We start from the raw sequence: 26678 nt of genomic DNA, 5'->3' as shown, positions 1-26678 counted from the left end.
TTTTTTTTTCCCAAAAAAGAGAACCCAAAACACTTGTTGTCCCATAAATGAACCACTGCGTGAGGGAATGCGTCCCAGGGCACTGAAACATGCCTTCCTCAAGGAAATAACTCTGCCCTGACCTTAAAGGCCCAGTGCAGTCAAAAACATGATTTTTCTGTGTTTTATGTATATTTCCACACTGGGGTTGTAATAATATTGTGAAATTGTGAAAATTATGATAATGGCCTTTTAGTGTAAGAGCTGTTTGAAAAAACTGCCTGAAATGTAAGACCGTTTGGGTGGGATGGAGTTCTGGCCGGCCTGGTGACATAAATTGGTTAATAGACCAATACGAATGAGAGTTCCAAACCTCTCTGCCAATAACAGCTAGTTTTCCGTTTTCCCCTCCCTACTCCGACCACTCCCAGATAGTTCTTGCAAAATCCTTGCTTGAGAAATTCCTCTTTGTTAGGAAGCTATTTTTGTTTCTTTTTGACCATTTTAATCACAGTAAGGTACTTAATTGTTACCCAGAAATTATTTGATATTGAGATAAAAATGGCTGCATTGGACCTTTAACTGCAGGCTTTTAGTAAGGTACCTCACACAACACGTAAACAGCACTAGCTACCCTACTGACATTTTCACAGCTCAGAAATTGTACATCAGAGTTATGTTCCATTGTGACTCACATTTTCCATTTTAGTCATAACAAGTTACAATATGTTGCATACTGCGAGATGGATGGATTGGTTCTATGTCTATATCCCACAGATAGGGCTTGACACACACACACACACAAACACACAAATGCAGCACACACACAAACACACGTGTGTACACATACAGTACAGTGTGTGTGTTTCCCCCACAGAAAGGTTTGTTTACCTTGCCTGAGGGACCACACTTCATTGAACCAGCCCAGGGGACAACTGATGGTGCTGTGGAGGGGGAGGGACCAGAGCCCCATGTGGTCTACCCCAGCATTACAACAACAATGCAAAGACACAAACGCAGCTCTGAGGCCCTGGACACACCGAGCCCCTGTGGGGTCAAAGGTTAGTAGAATAAAATAGAACACAATTCCATAGATTTTGTTTAATATAATTTAAGATATTTTGTTTTGTTAGATTGCTTTGCGTTTTGTAAATGTATTTTTTTGTTTGAGCATGAGGAATGTTCCAGGTCCTATTTCTCCTCTAGTCTCGTGTGTTGAGCGTTGATCTCTGTGTTGTCTGTCCTGCAGATGCGGCACGTGATTCCCTAGTGGTGGAAAGAGAAAGGGAGGAGGAGGATAGGGAGAAAGAGGAGGAGACGGCTCAGCATCGCTCCCAACGCTCCGTCAGCAGAGAGAGGTACACAGCAGTGTTTCCCCTACTATAGGTGGCTGGTATAAATAGGCGGGTAGAATGAAAGAGTTCACAATTCGATTGGCAAGTTTTATTCCATAGGAAAGACTGGGCCAGAGTCTGGATTTTTCCTGGAATTCTTTGAATATTTATCATTCTTGGAATCTCTTTATTTTCCGACATCATTGCCTATCACCGAAATGTACCTCTCATTCTTCATTGTGTTTCTCACTCCTGTGTGAAGGTGGGTAGAGACCATGGTGGTGGCAGACTCTAAACTGATTGAATACCACGGCAGTGACAATGTAGAGTCTTACGTCTTCACCATCATGAACATGGTGAGTAGGGAGGATCAGGCTTTACCTGAGCCCTCTGTCCACACCAGACAGACACAGTAACAGTGACACGTCATGACAGCAGTGTGGTGCTCCAGTGATAGCTTGTGTGTGTGTGTGTGTGTGTGTGTGTGTGTGTGTGTGTGTGTGTGTGTGTGTGTGTGTGTGTGTGTGTGTGTGTGTGTGTGTGTGTGGTGTGTGATAGAGAGGTGGTTGGTCTATGTTCAGGTGCAGGGATATTCCATTGACTGCCAGTATAAGGTAAATGCCATCCACATCACCTTGTCCGCCTGATTTCCTCCATGAGGGCGGATTAAGGGAGGGGTAATCAACACTTCACGTTAAGACCAGACATACGATGAAGGCTTTTAATTAATGAACTATTTTCATTGGCACAAAAAAAGTTCAGGCGCACCAAACTGGTAGGTCGTATAGAGCACACGATAATTGTATTAGCGCCTTTTGGAATCATCTTTTGAGCTAGCTATCCAGACCTCTTTCCTTTCTTCCAGTGCTTTCTTAAACATACTGGGCAAGTTAACAGGTTTTTAGCCAGCTAGTTGCTAGCAGTTATTGCAAATAATTAGCACCAGCATTGATGTCTGTTGACACATAATATCCTAAACTTCTAGGATTGGACATTGATTCATGATAAGAGGAGTGCACTGGGGGCAAGTTTGAATACCTAGCGTTAGAGCTTTGGGCCAGTAAACCGAAGGTCGCTGGTTCAAATCCATGAACTGATAGAAAATGATGTTGATGTGGCCCTAAAGCGAAGGCACTTAACCTTAATGTGCTCTTGTAAACTGCTTGCTGGACAACAAGATCAATAACACAACTCAAACATCCAAGTTTCAGCTGATTGTGTTCGTGTTTGCTTTTATCTGTGCCTCTATGATGATGGTAATTGTTCATGTTGTCGTACTGTTAGAAAGGGCTGAAGATCACCACCATGCAGACACTCTCTGGCCAGTTTCTGTGCCTGGCAGAAGAACCTCAACCCACAGAGTGACACACCCTGCTCATCGACACGTGGCGTGCTGGTACACCAGGCAAGACGCAGCCATACCACTCCTGAACACCCACTATTCCTACACTTAACCACTGTGGATTGTGTATAGATGATACTAGGTCCCTGTGTGTGTGGTGTGTGTGTGTGTGTGTGTGTTGTGTGTGTTGTGTGTGTGTGTGTGTGTGTGTGGTGGTGTGTGTGTGTGTGTGTGTGTGGTGGTGTGTGGTGTGTGTGTGTGTGTGTGTGTGTGTGTGTGTGGTGTGTGTGGTGTGTGTGTGTGTGTGTGATTTCAACAGGAAGGACATTTTGTGCAGGGCTGAATCAGCCATGTGAGACCCTTGGTCTGTCCCTCTGTCAGGGATGTGCCAGCCTCACCGAGCTGCAACATCAACGAAGACTCAGGATACCTGTAGCCTTCACCATCGCACACGAGCTGGGACACAGGTTATGTAGCTGTGTGTGTGTGTTACCATTTCTACTTATCTATCAATTAAATTCACGCATTAAGTCAAAAGGACATCTCATCTTTGTTTTCCTCAGCTTTGGATCCACCATGATGCCAGGGGAATGACTGTGAGCTGGAGGCAGACACCCCTTCATCATGTCCAGACAGCTGATGTACGACACCTCCCCACTTACTGGTCTTCCTGTCTCAAAGATACATCACACGCTTCTAGAGTGAGTCTCTTCTCTCTCTCCTGTCTGCCTGTCTGTCTGTCTTCTCCCTGTCTGCATGTCTGTCTGTCTCTCTCCCTGTCTGTTCTGTCTGTCTGTCCTCTCTTCTGTCTGCTGTCTTGTGTTGTTCTCTCCCTGTCTGCTGTTGTGTGTCTGCTCCTCCCTGTCTGCTGTCTGTGTGTCTGTCTCTCTCCCTGTCTGCTGTCTGACTGTCTCTCTCCCTGTCTGCTGTCTGCTGTCTGTCTGTCTGTCCTCTCTTCCTGTCTGCTGTCTGTCTGTCTGTCTCTCTCGCCTGTCTTGCTGTCTGTGTGTCTGTCCTCTCCTGTCTGCTGGTCTGTGTGTCTGTCTCTCTCCCTGGTCTGCTTGTCCTGCTGTCTCTCTCCTGTCTGCTGTCTGTCCTGTCTCTCTCCCTGTCGCTGTCTGTCTTGTCTGTCTGTCTTCTCTCGCCTTGTCTGCTGTCTGTCTGTCTGTCTGCTCTCCCTGTCCTGCTGTCTGTGGTGTTGTCCTCTCTCCCTGTTGCTGTCTGTGTGTCTGTCTCTGCTCCCTGTCTGCTGGTCTGTCTGTTCTTCTCTCCTGTCTGTCTGTCTGTCTGTCTCTCTCGCCTGTTGCTTTCCCTGTCTTGTCCTCTCCTGTTGGTGTCTGTTGTCTCTCTCCTGTCTGCTGTCTGTGTGTCTGTCTCTCTCCCTGTCTGCTGTCTGTGTGTCTGTCTCTCTCTCTATCTTTCTCTTCCTCTCTCTTTCCTTCTCTTTGTCTCACCCTCTCACTTCTGTGTAGTTTTTTGATGCTAACGTGGATGAGGTGATTCTCTCTGGTTCCCTAGTCGTGGTTGGGGCTTCTGTCTGGACGACCGTCCCTCAAAGAAGGATCTGACCACCCCACTGGCCCGTCTCGGGATTCGCTACACCACACAGCACCAATGCCAACTACAGTACGGCCCCAATGCCACCTACTGTCACGAGATCGATGTGAGTAAAGCATAGAAATAAAATATGTTGTCACATACACCAGATATGTGCAGAGATGTGTTGTTTTACAGGGTCAGCCATATGAGTACAGCACCCCTGGATCAAATTATGGTTAAGTGCCTTGCTCAAGAGCACATCGGCAGATTTTTCACCTTGGGTATTCAAACCTGTGACCTTTCGCTTACTGGCCAAACGCTGTAACCGCTAGGCTACCTGCCACTTACACATACGCACGCACACGCAGGTACGCGGACCCACACACACTCACACACACACACACATACACACCACAACAACAACACACGAATCTGGATGGACACTTACTTAGCCTGGGTTTGTTTCCTCCTAGAATGTGTGCCAGATCCTGTGGTGTTCAGTGAATGGGTCCTGTCGCTCTAAACTGGACTCCCCCATAGATGGTACTCGCTGTGGCCCTGAGAAGGTAGGTTGGGGCTGTGTTTGTGTACGTGTGTTTGTGGTGTTGTGGTGCACTGTTTCACTGGCAACTTTGCGATGATGTGTAGTATGTTCTCACTCATGTGTGTGTGTCCGTGTGTGTGTTCTCTCTATCAGTGGTGTATCTCGGGGGAGTGTGTGATCGTAGGGAAGCTACCAGAGATAGTGAATGGGAACTGGGGACAGTGGAGTAGCTGGTCTCACTGTTCCAGGACCTGTGGAGCCGGGGTGCAGTCTGCTGACAGGGAGTGTAACCACCCCAAGTAAGAACTGACCCCACATCTGTCTCACCCTCTCCTCGCCTTCTTTCACCTCCCCTTGTTCCATCTTTGAGTAAAATGTATGGTCCTTTGTTTCCTTCAGACCAGAGTTTGGTGGGAGGTACTGTACTGGTGAGAGGAGGCGTTACCGTATCTGTAACACCAAACCATGTCAAAAGGCCAAACCTACCTTCAGAGAGATGCTGTGTAGTGAATTTGACACGGTACCCTACCAGAACGAACTGTACGAATGGGTCCCTGTGGCCAGACCATGTAAGAGCAAAAACCACACACACAAATCCACACATACACACACATACCACAGTGAACACACCGATACGGCACAGGAGGCTGCTGAGGGGAGGACGGCTCATGATAATGGTTGGAATGGAGTGAATGGAATGGTTTCAAACACATGGAAACCATGTGTTTGATGTGATCGATGCCATTCCATTGATTCTGTTCCAGCCATTATCATGAGCCCATCCTCCCTAATTAAGGTGCCACATACATACACATACATATATACACATATACATACATACATACATACATACATACAACATACAATATACAAATACATACATACATACATACATACATACATCATACATATACATACATACATATATACATCATACATACATACATACACATACACACACACACACACACACACACACACACACACACACACACACCACACAACACACACACACACACACACACACACACACACACACACACACACACACACACACACACACACACATTCTACATACACATACATACATACAACACTTCTTATACTTCTCCAAAACTCTATAGGAAATTACACTTTTCAATACTTGTACTATTGTCCCCTCATTTATTGACCCTCTCCACTCTCATCCCCCCTCCATCTCTGGTTCCATCTCTTCCTGGGTTCCCAGCGAGTCCTTGCGAGCTCACTGTCGTCCAGTGCGTGAACATTTCTCTGAGAAGATGCTGGATGCTGTGGACAGACGGAACTCCCTGCTTCATGAACAACAACTCCAGAAACATCTGTGTCAAATGGAGTGTGTAAGGTAAGAGAGAGAGCAAGAGAGAGGAGGGGAGGAGGGAGTAGAGAGAGAGAGGGGGGAGATAGACAGAGAGAGAGGAGGGGGAGGAGGAGGGGATGGAGGAGGTAGGAGGAGGAGGGAGGGAGGGAGGGAGGGAGGGAGGGAGAGGAGGAGGGAGGGAGGGAGGGAGGGAGGAAGGGGAAAAGCTAGTAAGTCATCTTCTGCGAGAAAAGGCATGTTGGCCTAAGATGAATCTAAGATATAAGCTCTGCCTGTTGGAGTAAGATGGAGAGAGGGAATCTGTTTGTTTTCTCCTCTGTCTATCTCTGTCTATCTCTGTCTATTCTCTGTCTATCTCTGTGTATATCTGTGTATCTCTGTGTCTCTCTGTGTTATCTCTGTGTGTCTCTGTGTATCTCTCTGTGTCTCTGTTTATCTAAGTGTATCTAAGTGTGCCTCTGTGTGTCTCTGTTGTATCTCTGTGTGTCTCTGTGTATCTCTGTGTGTCTCTGTGTATCTCTGTGTATTCTGTGTGTCTCTGTGTGTCTCTGTGTATCTCTGTGTATCTCTGATCTGATTATCTTGTATATTTACCTTATGTTGGTTCTGGGGGGGGCCTTGTGACTCTATTGTGTGTGTGTGTGTGTGTGTGTTGTGTTGGTGTTGTGTGTTGTGTGTGTGTGTGTGTGGTGTGTGTGTGTGTGTGTGTGTGTGTGTGTGTGTGTGTGTGTGTGTGTGTGTGTGTGTGTGTGTGTGTGTGTGTGTGTGTGTGTTGTGTAAATAATTTTGACCTGTGTGTTGTGTCTGTAGGAAGGTGGGCTTGACTATGTATAGACTCTAACGCTTTAGAGGATCAGTGTGGAGTGTGTCTGGGGCGATGGTTCATCCTGGTGACGATGTAGATGACGTTTGATGGCGGGGATGGCTTCGGTGAGTCTCCTCTCCCCTCCATAAATATCTTCCTATAGTCTCATCTCCTCTCAGAACCCCCAAAACATCTCCGACAATGTTTTATCTCACTGGCTAAAGGATTATGTAATTGTGTTGTTCCCATGTAGTTGTCATGGCATCGCTCTGTATGGGAGTATACAGCTATTTGTCCTGTTGTCTTTGGCTTGCAGACCGCATATTTGTGTTTCATGTGTGTGTGTGTGTGTGTGTGTGTGGGTACACAGCTACTTGTCTTGCTCTCTTTGCTATATCTTGACTGTCGGACTTCAGTACAACTGGTTTTTGCAAGAATGACTCACTAGTGAACTCACAGCCAGAGAGAAAGAGACCTTTTAACATCAGCAGTTGTCAAAGTACAGAACAGGAAAGTACTTGGAGGGCCCAAACTCCAACTGACCCCTAGACCCTACCCCCAGACAGTTATAGCCCCTAGACCCTACCCCCAGACAGTTTATAGCCCCTAGACTCTACCCCAGACAGTTATAGCCCCTAGACCCTACCCCCAGACATTATAGCCCCTAGACCCTACCCCCAGACAGTTATAGCCCCTAGAACCTACCCCAGACAGTTATAGCCCCTAGACCCTACCCCCAGACCATTCTAGACCCTAGATCCTAACCCCAGACCATTCTAGCCCCTATACCCTACCCCCAGACCATTCTAGACCCTAGACCCTACCCCCAGACCATTCTAGCCCCTAAACCTACCCCAGACAGTTATAGCCCCTAGACCCTACCCCAGACCATTTTAGACACTAGACCCTACCCCCAGACAGTTATAGCCCCTAGACCCTACCCCCAGACCATTTTAGACACTAGACCCTACCCCCAGACCATTCTAGACCCTAGACCCTACCCCCAGACAGTTATAGCCCATAACCCTACCCCCGGACCATTCTAGACTCTAGACCCTACCCACAGACAGTTCTAGCCTCTAGACCCTACCCCCAGACCATTCTCAGACCATAAACCCTACCCCCAGACCATTCTAGACCCTAGACCCTACCCTCAGACAGTTATAGCCCCTAGACCCTACCCCCAGACCATTCTAGACCCTAGACCCCTACCCCCAGACCATTCTAGTCCTTAGACCCTACCCCAGACAGTTATAGCCCATAGACCCTACCCCCAGACCATTCTAGACCCTATACACCTACCCCCAGACAGTTCTAGCCTCTAGACCCTACCCCCAGACCATTCTAGACCCTAGACCCTACCCTCAGCATCAGTTATAAGCCCCTAGACCCTACCCCCAGACCATTCTAGACCCTAGACCCTACCCCCAGACCATTCTAGACCCTAGACCTACCCCCAGACAGTTATAGCCCCTAGACCCTACCCCCAGACCATTCTAGACCCTAGACCCTACCCCCAGACCATTCTATCCCCTAGACTCTACCCTAGACAGTTATAGCTCCTAGACCCTACCCCCAGACAAGTCTAGCCCTTAGACCCTACCCCCAAACCATTCTATCCCTAGACTCTACCCCAGAGAGTTAAGCCCCTAGACCCTACCTCCAGACAAGTCTAGCCCCTAGACCCTAACCCCAGACCATGCTATCCTCTAGACCACATATGTCAGAAGTCAAGCCCGCGGGCCACATCCGCGCCCGCGAGAAGGTTTTTTACGGCCCCTGGATGATCTTGATTTATTATTAGAACCGGCCCGCAGACCGCAGCAAGCCGCGCAGCCCGCAGATCTTTTACACGCACCAATACTACATTTCCCACAATGCAACGGTGACGGCACCGAGCAGTAGGCTGCTTCATTTCAATATTTATTGGCACAGCAGTCGTCAGCATCACAGTAAAATTAACTTTCAGATACCCATCAAAATGGCAAAACGGAAGGTGGACACTGAGAACCGGGGTTTCAAACAAGGTGGGAGTCGGAGTATATGTTCACGGAGGTAGCTGAAAACCTGTGTGTCTTCTGTGTGGAGAAAAGTGTGGCGGTACTGAAAGAGTATAATCTGAGACGACATTATGAAACGAAACACGCGGACAAAAACAAAATATGGACATGGAACAAAGGCTACAAAAGGCAGAGGATTAAAACGAGGCCTCAAATCTCGACAGGCTCTGTTCAAAAAAGCCAAATCACAAGGCCAGGCTTGCTGTCAAGGCCAGTTTTATTTTGGCAGAAGAGATCGCTAAATCAGCCCGGCCATTTACGGAGGGGATTTCATCAAAAACACGCATGATTAAAGTTGTGACGAAGTTTGCCCAGAAAAAAACCGACATTTCTGACATGCCCAGTTGTCAATTTTCATCCGCGGAGTGGACTCCAGCCTAAGCGTGACAGAGGAGTTTTTGGCTTTACGTCCTATGCATGGCACAACTACGGGGCATGATTTGTATGAAGAGGTGTAAAAGATTTGTAAATGAGATGGAGCTGCCTTGGGAAAAACTCGTGGGTTTGACAACCGACGGAGCACCTGCGATGTGTGGACACAGGAGCGGACTGGTGGCGAAGATACGGGAAAAGATGCAGAGGAAAACGCGACAGGTGAGCTGACAGCTTATCATTGTATCATACACCAGGAAGCGTTGTGCGGTAAAAGCCTTGAAAATGGAGCATGTAATGAGCATCATCACGCGCACAGTTAACTTTATCAGAGCCAAAGGTTTGAATCACCGCCAGTTCAAGGCATTTCTGACGGAGTTAGAAACGGAGCATGGTGATTTGCCTTATCACACAGAGGTGCGATGGCTAAGCCAGGGAAAGGTGCTTCAAAGATTTTCGAGCTTCGTGAGAGATTTTCTGTTCTTGGACAGCAAGGGAAAGACACAACACAACTCCGAGACGAAATTTTCTGTGTGAAATGGCTTTTCTGTTGTACATTAGAGTCATCTTAATGCAATGAACTTGCAGCTGCAGGGTCGGGATCATGTCATCTCTGATATGTACAGTACAGTGAAGGCATTTAAAACCAAACTGACTCTGTGGGAGACGCAGATGCGCAAGAAAAATTTGAGCCACTTCCCAGCTGCCAGACATGAAAGAGAAGCTCTCTACCAGTGCTTCCGAGCGCACAGTTGGCTGATAAAATAGGTAATGCTGCGCGCTGACTTTCGACGCCGATTTGCTGACTTTGAAGCCACAAAAAGCAGGTTGGAACTGCTCGGTAACCCATTTGCTGTTGACGTGGAAAGCTCACCACCAACCTCCAATGGAGTTGATTGACCTCCCGATGCAATGATGCACTGAGGGCAAAATATGCAGGCAGTGGGTGCTGCGGAGTTCGCCCGTTCCTCCCCGACACAATGCCCCAGCTGCGCATCCAGGCTGCTCAAAACGTTGTCTATGTTTGGCAGCACATACCTGTGTGAACAACTGTTTTCTTTGAATGAACCTGAACAAAACATCACACAGAAGTCGACTTACTGCTTGAACACCTCCACTCAATTCTGAGGATTTCCTCAGCTCAGAGCCTTACCCGAACATTGATGAACTTGTGGAAAAGATGGGACACCACCAAGTATCACCCTCAACCTCAAACAAGTGAACATTACTGTGCAATCCACATATTTAGAGTTTTTACTCAGTTCAAGTTTAAAAAGTTAAAGTTTAATATTTGTTTCACTGCATGTTACTTCTCCTTAAACAAAGTTTGTTTTTGATTAATAGATTTTTGCACTTTATTTTATTGTATTCAATCCAATTATATTTTAAAAATATTTCAGTTGAGTGATGATAGAAAATTGCTATTATTGTTTTTTTCTTTGAATGTAAATTTAGCCCACTTTTGCTAAAAATAGAAAAGATAGGCTACTGATGGTGCCTTGAATACCGGTTTCTTTCATTTAAGTTCATGTTATGGGGATTTTATATAAAGGAAATTTGTCTTTTGTGTCTGTTGAAAATTAAAGATACTGACAGAGCCATAAAAAATATTGCTTATTTATCTGATCATATTGGAATATATTGTTAGGTTTTCAGTAGTTCAATTAGGTTCACTAGACTATATGCGTCATTTTAAAAAAATTTCAAGAACATTCGAACAGTCCGGCCCTCGGCTTGTAGCTAAATTTTTATTTGGCCCTCCGTCCATTTGACTTTGACACCCCTGCTCTAGACCCTACCCCAGACAGTTCTAGCCTAGACTCTACCCCCAGACAGTTACTAGACTCTACCCCCAGACAGTTCTTGACTCTACCCCAGACAAGTTCTAGACTCTACCCAGACAGTTCTAGACTCTACCCCAGACAGTTCTAGACTACCCCAGACAGTTCTTGACTCTACCTCAATTAACCGTTCTAGACTCTACCCCAGACCAGTCTTAGACTCTACCCCAGACAGATTCTTGACTCTACCCAGACAGTTCTAGACTCTACCCCAGACAGTTCTAGACTACCCCAGACAGTCTAGACTCTACCTCAGACAGTTCTAGACTACCCCAGACAGTTCTAGAACTCTACCCCAGACAGTTCTAGACTACCCAGACAATTCTAGACTCTACCCCAGGACAGTTCTAGACTCTACCCCAGACAGTTCTTGACTCTACCCCCGACAGTTCTAGACTCTACCCCAGACAGTTCTAGACTACCCCAGACAGTTCTAGACTCTACCCCCAGACAGTTCTAGACTCTACCCCAGACAGTTCTAGACTATACCCCAGACAGTTCTAGACTCTACCCCAGACAGTTCTAGACTCGAGAGAATGGGGATCCATTTGGAACTGGTGGCAGTTAGTAGGAAGATCCATTACAGTACCATGTTTGACTGATTTCACTCGGCTGCATGGTGCCTTTAAATATGATAGGACAAGTCATCTAGGACTGGGAGAAGGGAGTGAGCTTTCTGTTTGGAATGCAGACCCAGATCTCAACCTTACCTCCCAGACACCCACTGTGTGTGTTTGTGTGTGTGTTTGTGTGTGTTTGTGTGTGTGTGTGTGTGTGTGCCCATTTCCAGACACCCGCCGGCTCAGCTATATGAATCTTCAAAGGGCAGAGCTGAGATCCAAAGCAATGCTGCCCCTTCTCTTACCCTCACAAACAGACACACAACAACACCTCCCCCACCCATCCACACACTATTAAAAAACTGAGGCACAGCCAGAGCAGTACCCCCACACACAGAGACGGGGTTAGCCCAGCCCTGCCACCTAACAGACACACACCCTCTATTAAACATCACAGAGAGTCTGGCTGCCATGGTGGCCTGTCTGTAAGATCTGGCCTCTCCCACGTTGCGACCTGCAAACATGAATTATGTTTTGATTGTTTAACAGTGTCTTCATCATGCCTTTGCTTGCATTTCATTGCTTCGAGCTTTGCTACAATTTCAGGAGTAGGTTTATGATTACATGCTTTCAGAATGTATTACCACCCCTTGACTTTTTCCACATTTCGTTGTGTTACAGCCTGAATTTTATATTGATTAAATGTAGATTTTTTTTGTCACCGGCCTACACACAATACCCAATAATTTCTAAGTGGAATTATGTTTTTCAAGATTTTGCAAATTATTTAATTAACAACGACAATCTAAAATGTCTTCAGTCAATAAGATTTCATACCATTTGTTATGTCAAGCCTAAACAAGTTCAGGAGTGAAAATTTGCTTAATAACAAGTCACATAATAAGTTTCATGTACCCCTCAAATACAATTATATGTAAGGTCCGTCAGTCGAGCTGTGAATTTCAAACACAGATTCAACCACAAAGACCAGGGAGGTTTTCAAATGCCTCGCAAATAATGGCACCTATTGGTAGATGGGTGAAAAAAAGCAGGATTGAACATCCCTTTAAGCATGGTAAAGTTGGGTCTCCCGGGTGGCGCAGCGATCTAAGGCACTGTATCACAGTGCTTGAGGCGCCACTACAGACCTGGGTTTGATCCCAGGCTGTGTTACAGCCGGCCGTGACCGGGAGACCCATGGGGCGGCGCATAATTGGCGCAGCATTATCCGGGTTAGGGGAGGGTTTGGCCGGCCGGGATTTCCTTGTCCCATTGCGCTCTAGCGACTCCTTGTGGCGGTCCGGGTGCCTGCAAGCTGACCTCGGTTGCCAGCTGTACAGTGTTTCCTCCGACACATTGGTGCTGCTGGCTTCCGGGTTAAGTAAGCAGTGCGGCTTGGCAGGGTCGGAATAGAGCTAAGCACAGGAAAAATCCTAGAGTAAAACCGGGTTCGGTCCGCTTTCCAAAAGACACTGAGAGACAAATTCCCTGTCACGATTGTCGTAAGAACATTCGGACCAAAGCGTAGCGTGAAATCGGGTTGACATTTTTTATTATAAGTGAACCACACAACAAAACGATAAAGAAGAAACMACACGTGAAGCTATGGAGTGCTCACAGGCAACTACACATAAACAAGATCCCACAAAAACCAGTGGGGAAATGGCTGCCTAAATATGATCCCCAATCAGAGACAACGCTAAACAGCTGCCTCTGATTGGGAACCATACCAGGCCAACATAGAAATAAAACAACCTAGATTACCTACCCTAGTCACACCCCGACCTAACCAAAATAGAGGAATCAAACCAAGGCTCTCTATGGTCCGGGCGGTGACAGTACCCCCCCCCCCCCCCCCAAAGGTGCGGACTCCGGCCGCAAAACCTGACTCTATAGGGGAGGGATCCGGGTGGGCCATCTACGCGTCGGTGGCGGCTGCGTGGCGGGACGAAGAACCCGCGCATCCCGCGGATCCAGCACCGGTGGCGGCTCTGGTGGGGACCTTCCCCGCCCAGACCACAGTCCCGCCATGGTGCTAGAACGCCGTGCCCGGACTGGGCCTCGGCGCAGAGGAGGACCCCGGCCATGGAGCTGGGTTTGAACGCCGCACCCAGCTTGGCACCAGCGCCGAGGAAGCTGCGGCCTTGGAGCGGAGGACTGGACGCCGTGCCTGAACTGGACATCGGCGCAGAGGAAGGCTCCTGCCATGGAACGGGACGCGACACCGTGCCTGGACTGGGCATCGCCGCAAGGAAGGCTCTGGCCTTGGAGCTGGACTGGACGCCATGCCCGGACTGGGCCCCGACGCAGAGGAGCGCTCCGGCCTTGGAGCTGGACTGGACCGCCGTGCCTGGACTGGCACACGCGCGCAGAGGAAGGCTCCTGCCCATGGAGCCGGGACTGGCACGCTTGGCTGGAAGTTCCGGACCGTGGACGTCGCTGGAGGTTCCGGACCGTGGACCGTCGCCAGGAGGTTCCGGACTCCGGACTGTCGACCGTCTGCAGGAGTTGCGGACTGTGGACTGTTTCGCAGGAGGTTCCGGACTGTCGGACCGTCCGCAGGGAGGTTTCCCGACTGTGGACCGTCGTGAGGAGGTTCCAACTGTGGACCGTCGCAGACCGGTTCCGCGACTGTGACCGGTCACCTATAAGATCTGGAACTGTGAACCGTTGCCGGAAAGCTCCAGACTGTAACCGTTCCGCCGGCTCGAAAATCGTCCGGACTGTGAACCGTTGCCGGAAGCTCTCGGACTGTGAACCTGTGCCGCCGTTAAAGCTCTGACACTGGGACCGTCTCCGCGAAGCTCTGAAACTGGGGAGGCACCGTCGCCGAAAGCTCCTGACTGGGGACCGTCGCCGAAGCTCTGGACGGTGCCGTACCGTCGCCCGGAAGCTCTGAATGTCTCGGGTGGGACACCGTCGCCGAAGCCTGCCGTGCGTGGACCGCGCCACAGTGGCACCGGACTCGTGACACGCCACTCAAGCAAGTGAGAGGAGGCCAGGCCAAGGCTACCGGACTGGGAGACCTCCCTCCTCCTTCTTCTTCACAAAAAAAGAAACCGAGCGGAGCGCGGGTGAAGTGGCGGCAGGACCACGAATGTACCCCTGACGCAGGATTCGGATACATATGTTCTCCATAGCGCCGCGTCTCCCCTTGAGAGAGGGATACACGTCTACTCCTGGAATGCAGCATCTACAGAGATTTATGGCACAATTGCTTGTGGGGACTCCGGAGCCTTGATGTGCGACGCGCTGCGATGGTGTAATTGAGGATCCGCCTTCTCTTGTGGAGAAGTGGAGAGCCAAATCGGGCATATTCAGGGGGAATGCGCACGGTGGAGACCTGGTCTGGACTTCCTACCACCAAAGGTAGCACCACAACAGTAACCGCCTAACACCTCCCCGAAGCACCTCCGCGACCACCCCGTGAGAGCCCTCCCTTGCCAAGAAACAGTGGGGTCAACTAAGCGTAACCAGGGTAGGCCTAGCACCACGGGAAACGCAGGAGAGTCAATGAGGAAGAGACTAATCTCTCCTTGGACCCCCCCTGCGTCACCATACCCAGAGGAGCGGTGGCCTCCCTAATCAACCCTGACCCTAATGGTTGACGTCTAAAGGCGTGAACGGGAAGGCACAGCCACGGGACAAATGGAGTTCCCTAAACTAAGGGCGAACAACTGTCTATAAAATTCCCAGCCGCGCCTGAATCGCCCAGCGCCTTATGCTGGGAATGCGGGAAACTCAGGGAAGAAACATAACAAAAACATGTGTGCCAACAGAGGCTCTGGGTGAGAAGGGTGCCGGCTCACCTGGGATGACTCCAGAGTGTCCTTCCTGCTGCCTCAATCCACAGAGTAACCAACCCGGCACCGACCGGCCAGAGTGTGACCTCTGCGGCACAGATGGGTGCTACGAGATGGAACCTCCTCCAGTCTCCCTACGCACAGCACCTCCCAGCTCCATGGGCATCGGGCAGGGTGGTGCTGGGAGTTCCGGTCGATCAGACCTATCGTTCCATCCCGCGCGCCGGCGGCCAGGGTCCAAAAATCCATGACGAACTCCGGGCGCTCTCGTTCCCTGCCTCAATGAAGAGACGTTCACCTGCCGCTTCTACCCTCGGGTGATGGTCGAAGACTGCCCGTAAGCGGCGGTGTGAAATCTTCGAAATGCTCCAGCGCCGCATCTCCTTCTCCACACACGGCGTTGGCCCACTCCAGGCTTTCCCAGAGAGGCTACGCAGACGAGGGCGGACACCTTCTCACGACCTGAAGGAGCCGGGTGGACGGTTGCCAGGTAGAGGTCGAGCTGTAACAGGAAACCCTGGCAGCGTGCAGCCGTCCCGTCATACTCCCGGGGAAGGGCGAGACGAATCCCACTGGGACCGGGTGAAGGGGGGGGGCGAGTAGTGGAGACCCTGGTTGTGCTGGTGGAGGTGTTGGAGGAACTCCCTGTCTCTCCCAGCGGTCCATAGTCAGACGCAGGAGAGCAGAACTTGGTAATAGCCGGAGCAGTTTAATAGCAAAACCAACGTCATAAAAATAACAAGATATTGGGTACAAAAACCCGTCGTGCACCAATAAACACAACACAAGCACTTACAATAAACAATCCCACACAAAGACATGGGGGGAACAGAGGGTTAAATACACAACAAGTGATTGAGGGAATTGAAACCAGGTGTGAGGAAAAACAAGACAAAACACATGGAAAATGAAAAGTGGATCGATGATGGCTAGAAGACCGGTGACGCCAACCGCCAAGCGCCGCCCGAACAAGGAGAGGACCCAACTTCGGCGGAAGTCGTGACACTGATTCCCCTTTTTCTCCATCCTCCTGTCCCAGGCTACGTGGACGTGGGAGTGATCCCAGAGGGGGCTCGTGACATTGTTGTCCAGGAAGTGGAGGAGGCGGGGAACTTCCTGGCTCTGCGGGGTCAGATGTCAGAGGAGTACTTCCTGAATGGCCAGTACATCATCCAATGGAACGGGGAGTACAAGGCAGGCGGAGCCACCTTCTACTATGAACGCAGTGGGAACCTGGAGAACCTTACCTCCTCTGGACCCACCAAACAACCAGTCATGATCCAGGTACACACACCATTTAAACTATAGACACCAAATAAACAGTCAAAATCTAATTACAGACACCATATAAACTATACACACCAAACACATGAAACCACCCAGCTAGATATTGACCAGCCAGATCAGGATTCAGATGTCATACACACACACTAACAGCTGAGTGTGTTTCCTGTTGTTCAGTTGCTGTACCAGGAGAAGAACCCAGGTATAAAGTACGAGTACACCATCAAGAGGAGCCGCCAGACAGGAAATGAGGTAATCAAGTCGGAGTACAGGTGGAGGCATGGGGCCTGGACAGACTGCAGCACCACATGTGGGCTAGGTGAGTGATTGTCTTTTAAACAACTAATGATATGCTTAACCCTTAAGCTCCTAAATTCATATTCAGCTTTGGTAGGACGGCCATACTCCGTGTGTAGAATATTTGTAATATCTGACAAGTGTTAACTTGTCAGATATTAAGAGTTGTGGATTGTGTTAACTTTTGGATTTGGATGATATGGACGATGATTGCATTTCAATTCAGAGAGTTAAGCAGTATTGAGAGTTATAGCCTACAGTGTGATTATTCAGGCGGAAACGTTCCCTGTGTTCTGTGCCATCCAGGTGAGCAGCAGCAGCCTGTCAGGTGTTTTGAGCTGGAGGTGGGTGTGGTAGATGAGTCTCTGTGTGACCCAGAGAGCCGCCCGGAGGACAGACACCGCAAGTGCAAGAACATGGACTGCCCCGTCAGGTTCCATAGTGTCCCCATTTCTAAGACAACCACTCTATAACACCTGTCTTATTTCTACTCTAGTACTACGTTATTACTGCTGTATCTGGTGTTATTACTGTCTGTTCTAACTTTTAGTACGGTTGTTTTTAGTCTGATTTGCTTCTGAAAATAATATGTGCAGAATACATATTTGTTCAGGACTCCTATCTCACACTCGGTTCCCTCTCCCCCTGGGTAGGTGGTGGGTGGGGGGCTGGCAGCTGTGCTCTGCCACCTGTGGTTCAGGAGGGGTGAGGAAGCGCACAGTGATGTGTGTTCGCACGGTGGCAGGGGAGGAGAGAGTCCTCCACTCTGGGGACTGTAAACAGCTGCTCAAACCCAAACCTGTGGTGCCCTGCAACAGAGACCTGCCCTGTGGACCCAACTGGGCCGTGGGCAGCTGGAGCGCGGTACAGTTATTTTCTCCACCTTTCTCTCCCTCTCTCCCACCCTGTCTCTTCCTGTGTTTCTGGCCATGCCTCTATCCATTCTCCTCTCTAGCTTCCCTATCCTGCCTGTTTTGTAAACCTCTTTCTCTCTCTCTTGCTCTGTCTCTCTCTCCTTGTTCTGTTAATAACCTATTTAATCTTTCTCCCTCTCAGTGCCCAGTGACATGTGGTGGTAGCGTGCGCTCCCGGACGGTCACCTGCCTGACCGCACCCAAACGAAAGTGTGACATAGAAACCATGCCTCGCTCCAAGTCTCTATGTGCCCTGCTGAGCTGCCCAAGCGCAGGCCTCCGACGACGTCCAGGACCACCCCCTAAATACCGCCGTGTCTACCCGCCCAAGAGACACCCCACCAGGCAGCCGGTTACACACGCCTGGGGTTCCAGAAACACCAGCCCCACCGCTACACCCAGAACCATCACTGTGACTGAGAGAACTACAACCCCCATCACCACCTCTACCACCAGGCCCCTTCCATCATCCTCCACAGCTTCTGACATCATCGACGTAGATGGCTATGAGTTGAACCTGATAGTGGGGAAGAATGGGAGTGTAGAGGATGAGAAAGTTTTTTTTATTACGACCAGTCCTACTGAAGAGGAGAACAGAGAGAGGGACATGAGAGAAAAAGGGGAAGAAGAGATAAAGGAGGAGGGGAGTACATCTGATTTTTTGTTTCCAGTCTCGGGGGTGAGGTACACCCCGGGATATGACTATGTAGTGGAGGACGTCATGACAACAGGGAAGGAGGGGCATATAGATTTTGACATTTTTACCACGGCAACCTCTCTTAGGACTCCCAAACAATCACCAGCCACCGTGACCACCACCAGGTTACACCCTACAACTACACGACACACAAGTGTCCAAACAAAAACACTTACAACCCCACACGCAACCAGAGTACTCCGCACTACCTCCCCCTCAACCCCACAAACCAGCACTGGACGCTGGCCCGTGACCACCCGCCACTACCCCCTCACTCGCCCCAAAACCACCCCTTTCATCAACCCTTCCACCCAACGGACAACCAGGGTGCCCCACACCACCCCTACACCCCTGGCACACACGGCAGGGGTGAGGAGTACACCCAAAGTCCGTTACCACAGTAAACAAGCACTGTACCCCACAACAGAAGGCACTTTCCACACTAGAGATGCCCCCTGCTCTACTAGCCCATCATCAGAGGCCCCCCACCCCACTGCGAGGATCATTAAGCTGAAGAAACCCAGTGAGATCCCAAAGAATGGCAGCTCTGCCCCCCGTTCTAAAATGCCAGGCCCACTGGCTAAGAAGCCTGCCTCGCGTTTTAAAGGCCCCTCCCCTCGTTCAAAAGGTAAAGGTCAGAAGCAGAAACCAGAAAGTCCCGTAGTGACCTTCACCAATGACTATGGCTACCTGAACGCCCAGGAGCCAATCAGCATGGATGTGTTCTGGGTGGTGGGCAACTGGAGCGAGGTGAGTACAGGAGACTGGAACCCTCTGTTGATGAGCTTAGTGATGATGACCCTATAAAGATACAATGCCTTTTGTTTATTAGAATCCCAGATGTAAGAATGAACCCCCTAATAGCGGTGTACAGTCATGGAGAAGACACACGTCTATACTTACTTACAACATACTTTCCTTTGATGAACGAGGGTTTAATATCAGAATTAAATWAAATAAACCAAATCTCTCTTGACCCTCTTACTGACGTTCCGTCTTCCTCTCTCTCTCTTCTCTCCTGTTGTCTGTGTCAGTGTTCTACGTCATGTGGCCTTGGGGCAGTGTGGAGGCCAGTGCTGTGTAGCTCCCAGCAGGAATCGGACTGTGCCAACCTGGAGAGACCGGAACCAGCTCGCACCTGCCACCTGCGCCCCTGTGCCACCTGGCTGAGTGGCAACTGGAGCAAGGTCAGTATCCTGGGTAAACTACGCAAGACAGCAACACGTCACTTATTATGGTGAGCTGATTATACTATACCTCTCTCTCTCTCTCAATTCAATTCAATTCAATTTGCTTTATTGGCATGACATTACAATGTACATATTGCCAAAGCTTACTTTGGAGATTTACAATATTAACATAATTAAAATAATAATAATCAATATTGTCAATGGGACAACAGTAACAACAATAATCAAGGGTCAAAATAACCATACATTTATTTTTTATTTATTTATTTAACCTTTATTTAACATTGAACCATAACAATAAGCATAGTACAGGTTGGTTGGTCTGTCAGACACTGTCCCTCATCTTATGGCAGGCAGCAATGTAGTGCGCTGCCAACCCACATCTGCCAACTCACACGCTGCCAACCCACAAGATTTTTATCAGTAACCATGGTCAAATAGTTTGCCACGGTGTACTGTCGATTTAGGGCCAGATAGCACTGTATTTTACTTTGTGCTTGTGCTTATGTTTTGTTTTAACAGTGTTGTAATTTGGTTTATTCTGATTGATTGGATGTTCTGGTCCTGAGGCTTCAGTGTGTTAGTGGACCAGGTCTGTGAACTCAGCCCCAGGACCAGCTGAATGAGGGGACTCTTTTCTTTGCTCAGCTCTTGGCATTGCAGGGCGTAGTAATGATATGAGTGGGGGTCATTGTATTTGAGATGTTTCCAAAACTGAATTGCTCTTTTTTGGGTTTTTATTATTAGTGGATATTTGCTGGCGCATCAGCATTTGTGGGTTTGATTACAGGCTCAAAATGGCCAGAAACAAATAACTTTCTTATGAATCTTGTCAGTCTATTCTTGTTCTGAGAAATGAAGGCTATTCCATGCGAGAAATTGCCAAGAAACTGAAGATCTCATACAACGCTGTGTACTACTCCCTTCACAGAACAGTGCAAACTGGCTCTAACCAGAATAGAAAGAGGATAATAGTTCAATAGTACCCGCAAAACACCAGTCTCAACGTCAACAGTGAAGAGGTGACCCCGGGATGATGGGATGCAGGAACGTTCTCCATATGGCCCACCAGAGTACTTGCACCTACCAGTGAGCCTGGTTTCTTTAAAGGAAAAGAGTACACAAAATGACCAAGAGTCCCACAATACAGACAACTCTTCGTGTCAATCCTGTATTGCCGCTTTGCTGGTGAGAGCCCAGCTCTTCCTAGTGGCATAGGCTCAGGAAGAGGTGACTCGGCCGTCTTCGGCAGCCTTTGGGGCAGGTCGGGAAGCCTCAGGTTCTCTCGGCAATAAGTCCATCGAGAGCCTCCGGGATGACTCCGAGGCAAGTGAGATCCCTGGGCATGCGAGCCAAAATCCAAATTCCTCTCCCTCCGTTGTTCCCGTAATCACCCATCGATACGGATGGTCAAAGCGATGAGGGAATCGAGCTCCGTAGGTAACTCCCAGGCTGCAAGCTCGTCCTTGACCTCCTCCAAGACGCCGAGCAGGAACATATCGAAAGTGCCTCTGGATTCCAAGCACTCTCCGCTGCCAACGTGCGGAAATCCACCGCATAATCAGCTACACTGAAGGAGTCCTGCCGATGCTGGATTAGCTTCCGTGCAGCCTCTCGCCCGGAGAACGGGGCATCAAAGACCTTCCTCACTTCCCCCACAAACCCCTCCATATGGCCGGCGCATATGGCCGCTGTTGCTCCCACACCGCAGTAGACCAGGTGAGAGCCCTCCCGAACATCAGCGTGATGAGGTAGGCTATCTTGCATACCAATGGTGGCTCCCTGGGTGGAGATGACGTTGCTCTGCTGGGTCAGTCATGGCCAGTTCGTTCTATCAGGAATCAAAGTAAGACCCAGATGCAGACCGTGTCGAAGTAACAATGTTTATTACAGCAACAGAGGCAAAGGAACGGGACGGCAGGCAGGCTCAGGGTCAGGTCAGGCAGAGGTTGGTAATCCAGAGCTGGGGCAAAGGTACAGGAGGGCAGGCAGGCTCAGGGGCAGGCAGAGTGGTCAGGCGGGTGGGTACATGGTCAGGACAGGCAAGGGTAAAAAACCAGGAGGACGAGAAAACTGGGGAAAAGCAGGAGCTGACACAAAAATGTTGGTTGGCTTGACAAACCGGCCACAGACAAACAGAGAACACAGGTATAAATACACAGGGTATAATGGGGAAGATGGGCAACACCTGGAGGGGGATGGAGACAATCACAAAGACAGGTGAAACAGATTAGGGTGTGGCATTTACTCAAAACATTGTGCTTATTTAGGAAGTTTAGGACAGAAAACCTTCCCTATGTTACTGTTCACACAAATGCCTCTGTAATTGTTCTTAAAGATTGGGGTTATGAGTCCTTGATTCCAGATTTCAGGGAAATAACCTACACTTAGGATCAAATTAAACAGTTTTAATATAGCCAATTGAAATTTTGCACTAGTGAATTTGAGCATCTCATTTAGGATTCCATCAGGTCTGCATGCTAATTTTTAAATTTGAGGGCCTGAATTTTCTTATAGAGCTCCTGGTCAGTAATTAAGGAGTCCATTGGATTTTAATTGTCTTTTATAGCTTTTTCTAATCCATTCAACTTCTCATGAATATGGCATTGCATCAATTTGAACTGTGTTGTAGAGTGTTTTAAAATGTGCGGTCACCATTATGTATTGCTAATTCCTCTAGTTTAAATTTTTTAAAGAAATACAGTGACTACTAACTACTGAGTTGTTCAGAGTGATAAACAGGATAACAGTCAGAAATACAGTAACTACTAACTACTGAGTTGTTCAGAGTGATAAACAGGATAACAGTCAGAAATACAGTAACTACTAACTACTGAGTTGTTCAGAGTGATAAACAGGATAACAGTCAGAAATACAGTAACTACTGGAGTTGTTCAGAGTGAGATAAACAGTATAACAGTCAGAAATACAGTAACTACTAACTACTAAGTGGTTCAGAGTGAGATAAACAGTATAACAGTCAGAAATAAAGTAACTACTAACTACTAAGTGGTTCAGAGTGAGATAAACAGTATAACAGCAAACATCTGCTCCCTTTTTCTTTTTTCCTTCTTCCTATATATCGAACAGCACAATAGCTGTGTGTGTGTTGTGTGTGTGTGTGTGTGTGTGTGTGTGTGTGTGTGTGTGTGTGTGGGTGTGTGTGTTGTGGTGTTGTGTGTGTGTGTGTGTGTGTGTGTGTGTGTGTGTGTGTGTGTGTGGTGTGTGTGTGTGTGTGTTAGTGCAGTTTAGTGCAGATTTATTGGAGGAGCTGTTTAATCTCACTCAATCCTACAGAGTTCTCCTGTCCTCTGAGGGCCTCCGCGTAACTGCGCTGGTCCTGCTGTTGGGCCTTGTGGAGGGGAGCGGGGCCAGGTCTGGGCCGGGGGGCTGACTCTCTGGTCTGGTAGAGGTGGTGGTCTGGTGTGGGGTAGTAGGCTGGGCCCGGTCCAGTCTGGCTGCGCCAATGGAGGTGGTGATGCTCTGATGGTGGGTGGGGCCTGTGGGGTGCGCTGGGTCTGGTGGGGCGTTAAGGGGGCCTGGGGCTCCGTAGTGGTGCAGGGGTCTGGTAGGGGTCTCTGGTGGTCCTCTGTCCCGTGCGGTATGGGATGTTTGTCTACCAAGTGCCACGTCCTTTAGAGACTTGGCAAACATCCCTACTGTCTACTTCCTCAGGTGGGAGTAGTCATGCAAATGCTCTGGGGTGAGTAGGCCACACCCTTTGGTGATGTCAGCATTGCTTTCTGAATGTATGAGGATATATATTATTTTTTCACCTTTATTTCACCAGGTAGGCTAGTTGAGAATAAGTTCTCATTTGCAACTGCGACCTGGCCAAGATAAAGCAAAGCAGTTTGACACAGACAACAACACAGAGTTCACATGGAATATCAAATCAAATCAAATCAAGTTTATTTTATATAGCCCTTCGTACATCAGCTAATATCTCGAAGTGCTGTACAGAAACCCAGCCTAAACCCCAAACAGCAAGCAATGCAGGTGTAGAAGCACGGTGGCTAGGAAAAACTCCCTAGAAAGGCCAAAACCTAGGAAGAAAACTAGAGAGGAACCAGGCTATGAGGGGTGGCCAGTCCTCTTCTGGCTGTGCCGGGTGGAGATTATAACAGAACATGGCCAAGATGTTCAAAATGTTCATAAGTGACAACGATGGGCAATAATAATCAGGAATAAATGTCAGTTGGCTTTTCATAGCCGATCATTAGAGTTGAAAACAGCAGGTCTGGGACAGGTAGGGTTCATAACCGCAGGCAGAACAGTTGAAACTGGAATAGCAGCAAGGCCAGGTGGACTGGGGCAGCAAGGAGTCATCATGCCGGTAGTCCTGACGTATGGTCCTAGGGCTCAGGTCCTCCGAGAGAGAGAAAGAAAGAGAGAAGGAGGAATTAGAGAGCCAAGATCTCAAAATGTTCATAAATGACAAGCATGGTCAAATAATAATCAGGAATAAACAAACGTACAATCAATAATACAGTAGAAAAATCTATATACAGCATGTGCAAATGAGGTAGCATAAGAGAGGTAAGACAATAAATAGGCCATGGTGGCGAAGTAATTACAATATAGCAGTTAACACTGGAATGGTAGATGTGCTGAAGATGAATGTGCAAGTAGAGATACTGGGGTGCAAGTAGAGATACTGGGGTGCAAAGGAGCAAGATAAATAAATAAATACAGTATGGGGATGAGGTAGATTGGATAGGCTAATTACAGATGAGCTATGTACAGGTGCAGTGATCTGTGAGCTGCTCTGACAGCTGGTGCTTAAAGCTAGTGAGGGAGGTAAAAGTCTCCAGCTTCAGAGATTTTTGCAGTTCGTTCCAGTCATTGGCAGCAGAGAACTGGAAGGAGAGGCGGCCAAAGGAAGAATTGGATGAAAGTCTTTGTGGGGCAGCAGAGTGGAGATGGTGATGTGGGAGATGGGGAACCACTCAGAGGCCCTCTCTGCTACTCTGTTGACCAGGCTGCCTATACTGTCCTGCTCCTCTCGTAGGTTGTTGGTGCTGGTGTGAATAATAATGTGGCCTGGTGTGCCAAAGTCAGGCTGGGACAGGATGTGGAGTGCATCCTGAGTTTTTGGGCACCATCTCTCTCTCTCTCTCATTCTCTAATTTTCTCTCTGTCAATCTCTAATTCTCTCATTCTCTGTCTCTCATTCTCTAATTCTCTCATTCTTGCATTCTCTCTCCCTGTCTCTTTCTCTCTCTCTCTCCCTCTCTCTCTCTCTCTCTCTCTTTCTCTCATTCTCTCTCTCTCTCTTATTCTCTCTCTGTGTCTCCTCTCTCTCTCTCTCATTATCTTATTCTTTCTCTCGCTCATTCTCTCTCTCCCACCCTCTCTCTCATTCTCTCTCTCTCCCACCCTCTCTCTCATTCTCCCCCCTCTCTCTCCGTAGTGTCCAGAGCGATGTGAGGTGGTGGGGAGGAGGCAGCGTGAGGTGCAGTGTGTGGATGGGCAGAAGGGACATCCACTGAGACCATTCCACTGCCAAGCTCTTTCCTCCAGACCCCCCAGCACCCTGTCCTGTCGTCCCCAACCCTGCCAGCCCTGGAGAACTTCCCCCTGGGGACAGGTACACACACACATTATCACATGTTGACTGGCTTGGTCCATATGAATTACAATATGATTGTTAATATAAACTCCTTTCATCCCCAGTGTTCTCGTAGCTGTGGTGGTGGATTGTGGGAGCGGCTGGTGTACTGCCCTGAGCCGCAGCGCTGTAGCTCCACCCAGAGGCCAAACGACACAGAGACCTGCAACCTGCAGCCCTGCAGCTACTGGGACCCGCAGGACTGGGAGAAGGTAATGGCACAGGGGAACATACTTACTTACAGTTTGCGCCTTTTACATGTTCAGAGTGTGCATTGCATGGTACGGTGTGTCATTGGGGACTAGTGTGTGTGAGTAATGTCTGTTGTCTTCTGTGTGTGTCAGTGCTCTGTGAGTTGTGGCGGGGGGATGCAGCATCGCGTGGTGGTGTGTGTCGTTGAGGACTCTAGCTCTGTGGAGAACAGTCTTTGTGACCAGAGCAACAGGCCTGACACAATCAGGACATGCAACTTGCAGGAGTGTAAGACTAACACAGGTAAGACAAACACAGGTACGACTAACACAGGTACGACTAACACAGGTAAGACAAATACAGGTACGACAAACACAGGTACGACTAACACAGGTACGACTAACACAGGTAAGACAAATACAGGTACGACAAACACAGGTACGACTAACACAGGGACGACTAACACAGGTAAGACTACACAGGTACGACTAACACAGGTACCAATAACAGAGGTACGACTAACACAGGTACCACTAACAGAGGTACGACTAACACAGGTAAGACTATAACAGGTAAAACTAACACAGGTACGACTAACACAGGTAAGACAAATACAGGTGCGACTAACACAGGTACGACTAACACAGGTCAGACTATAACAGGTAAAGCTAACACAGGTACGACTAACACCGGTAAGACAAATACAGGTATGACTAACACAGGTACGACTAACACAGGTAAGACTATAACAGGTAAAACTAACACAGGTACGACTAACACAGGTACGACTAACACAGATAAGACTATAACAGGTAAAACTAACACAGGTACGACTAACACAGGTAAGACTAACACAGGTATGACTAACACAGGTAAGACTACACAGGTACGACTAACACAGGTAAGACTAACAAAGGTAAGACTAACACGGGTACGACTAACACAGGTAAGACTAACACAGGTACGACTAACACA

General features: G+C 48.6%; 1 protein-coding gene across 1 annotated transcript in view; it reads left to right on the top strand.

The window, feature by feature from the left end:
- The window catches only part of adamts12 (ADAM metallopeptidase with thrombospondin type 1 motif, 12), a 54985-nt gene that overhangs the window by 24166 nt on the left and 4141 nt on the right, over positions 1–26678 (top strand). The window contains 26 exon segments of the mRNA XM_070436904.1: positions 857–1040; positions 1229–1337; positions 1576–1673; positions 2975–3025; positions 3028–3054; positions 3057–3080; positions 3083–3122; positions 3219–3356; positions 4174–4318; positions 4668–4760; positions 4892–5037; positions 5138–5313; positions 5981–6033; positions 6035–6085; positions 6087–6101; positions 6888–6903; positions 6906–7007; positions 16558–16802; positions 16980–17121; positions 17406–17532; positions 17753–17963; positions 18156–19460; positions 19745–19897; positions 25314–25490; positions 25577–25723; positions 25856–26006. Coding sequence (XP_070293005.1) covers positions 857–1040; positions 1229–1337; positions 1576–1673; positions 2975–3025; positions 3028–3054; positions 3057–3080; positions 3083–3122; positions 3219–3356; positions 4174–4318; positions 4668–4760; positions 4892–5037; positions 5138–5313; positions 5981–6033; positions 6035–6085; positions 6087–6101; positions 6888–6903; positions 6906–7007; positions 16558–16802; positions 16980–17121; positions 17406–17532; positions 17753–17963; positions 18156–19460; positions 19745–19897; positions 25314–25490; positions 25577–25723; positions 25856–26006 — 4126 coding nt within the window.

This window comes from Salvelinus sp. IW2-2015, linkage group LG33, assembly GCF_002910315.2.
Source record: "Salvelinus sp. IW2-2015 linkage group LG33, ASM291031v2, whole genome shotgun sequence".
In the NCBI taxonomy this organism is placed as follows: Eukaryota; Metazoa; Chordata; class Actinopteri; order Salmoniformes; family Salmonidae; genus Salvelinus; species Salvelinus sp. IW2-2015.
This window is presented reverse-complemented; position numbering and strand designations above follow the sequence as displayed.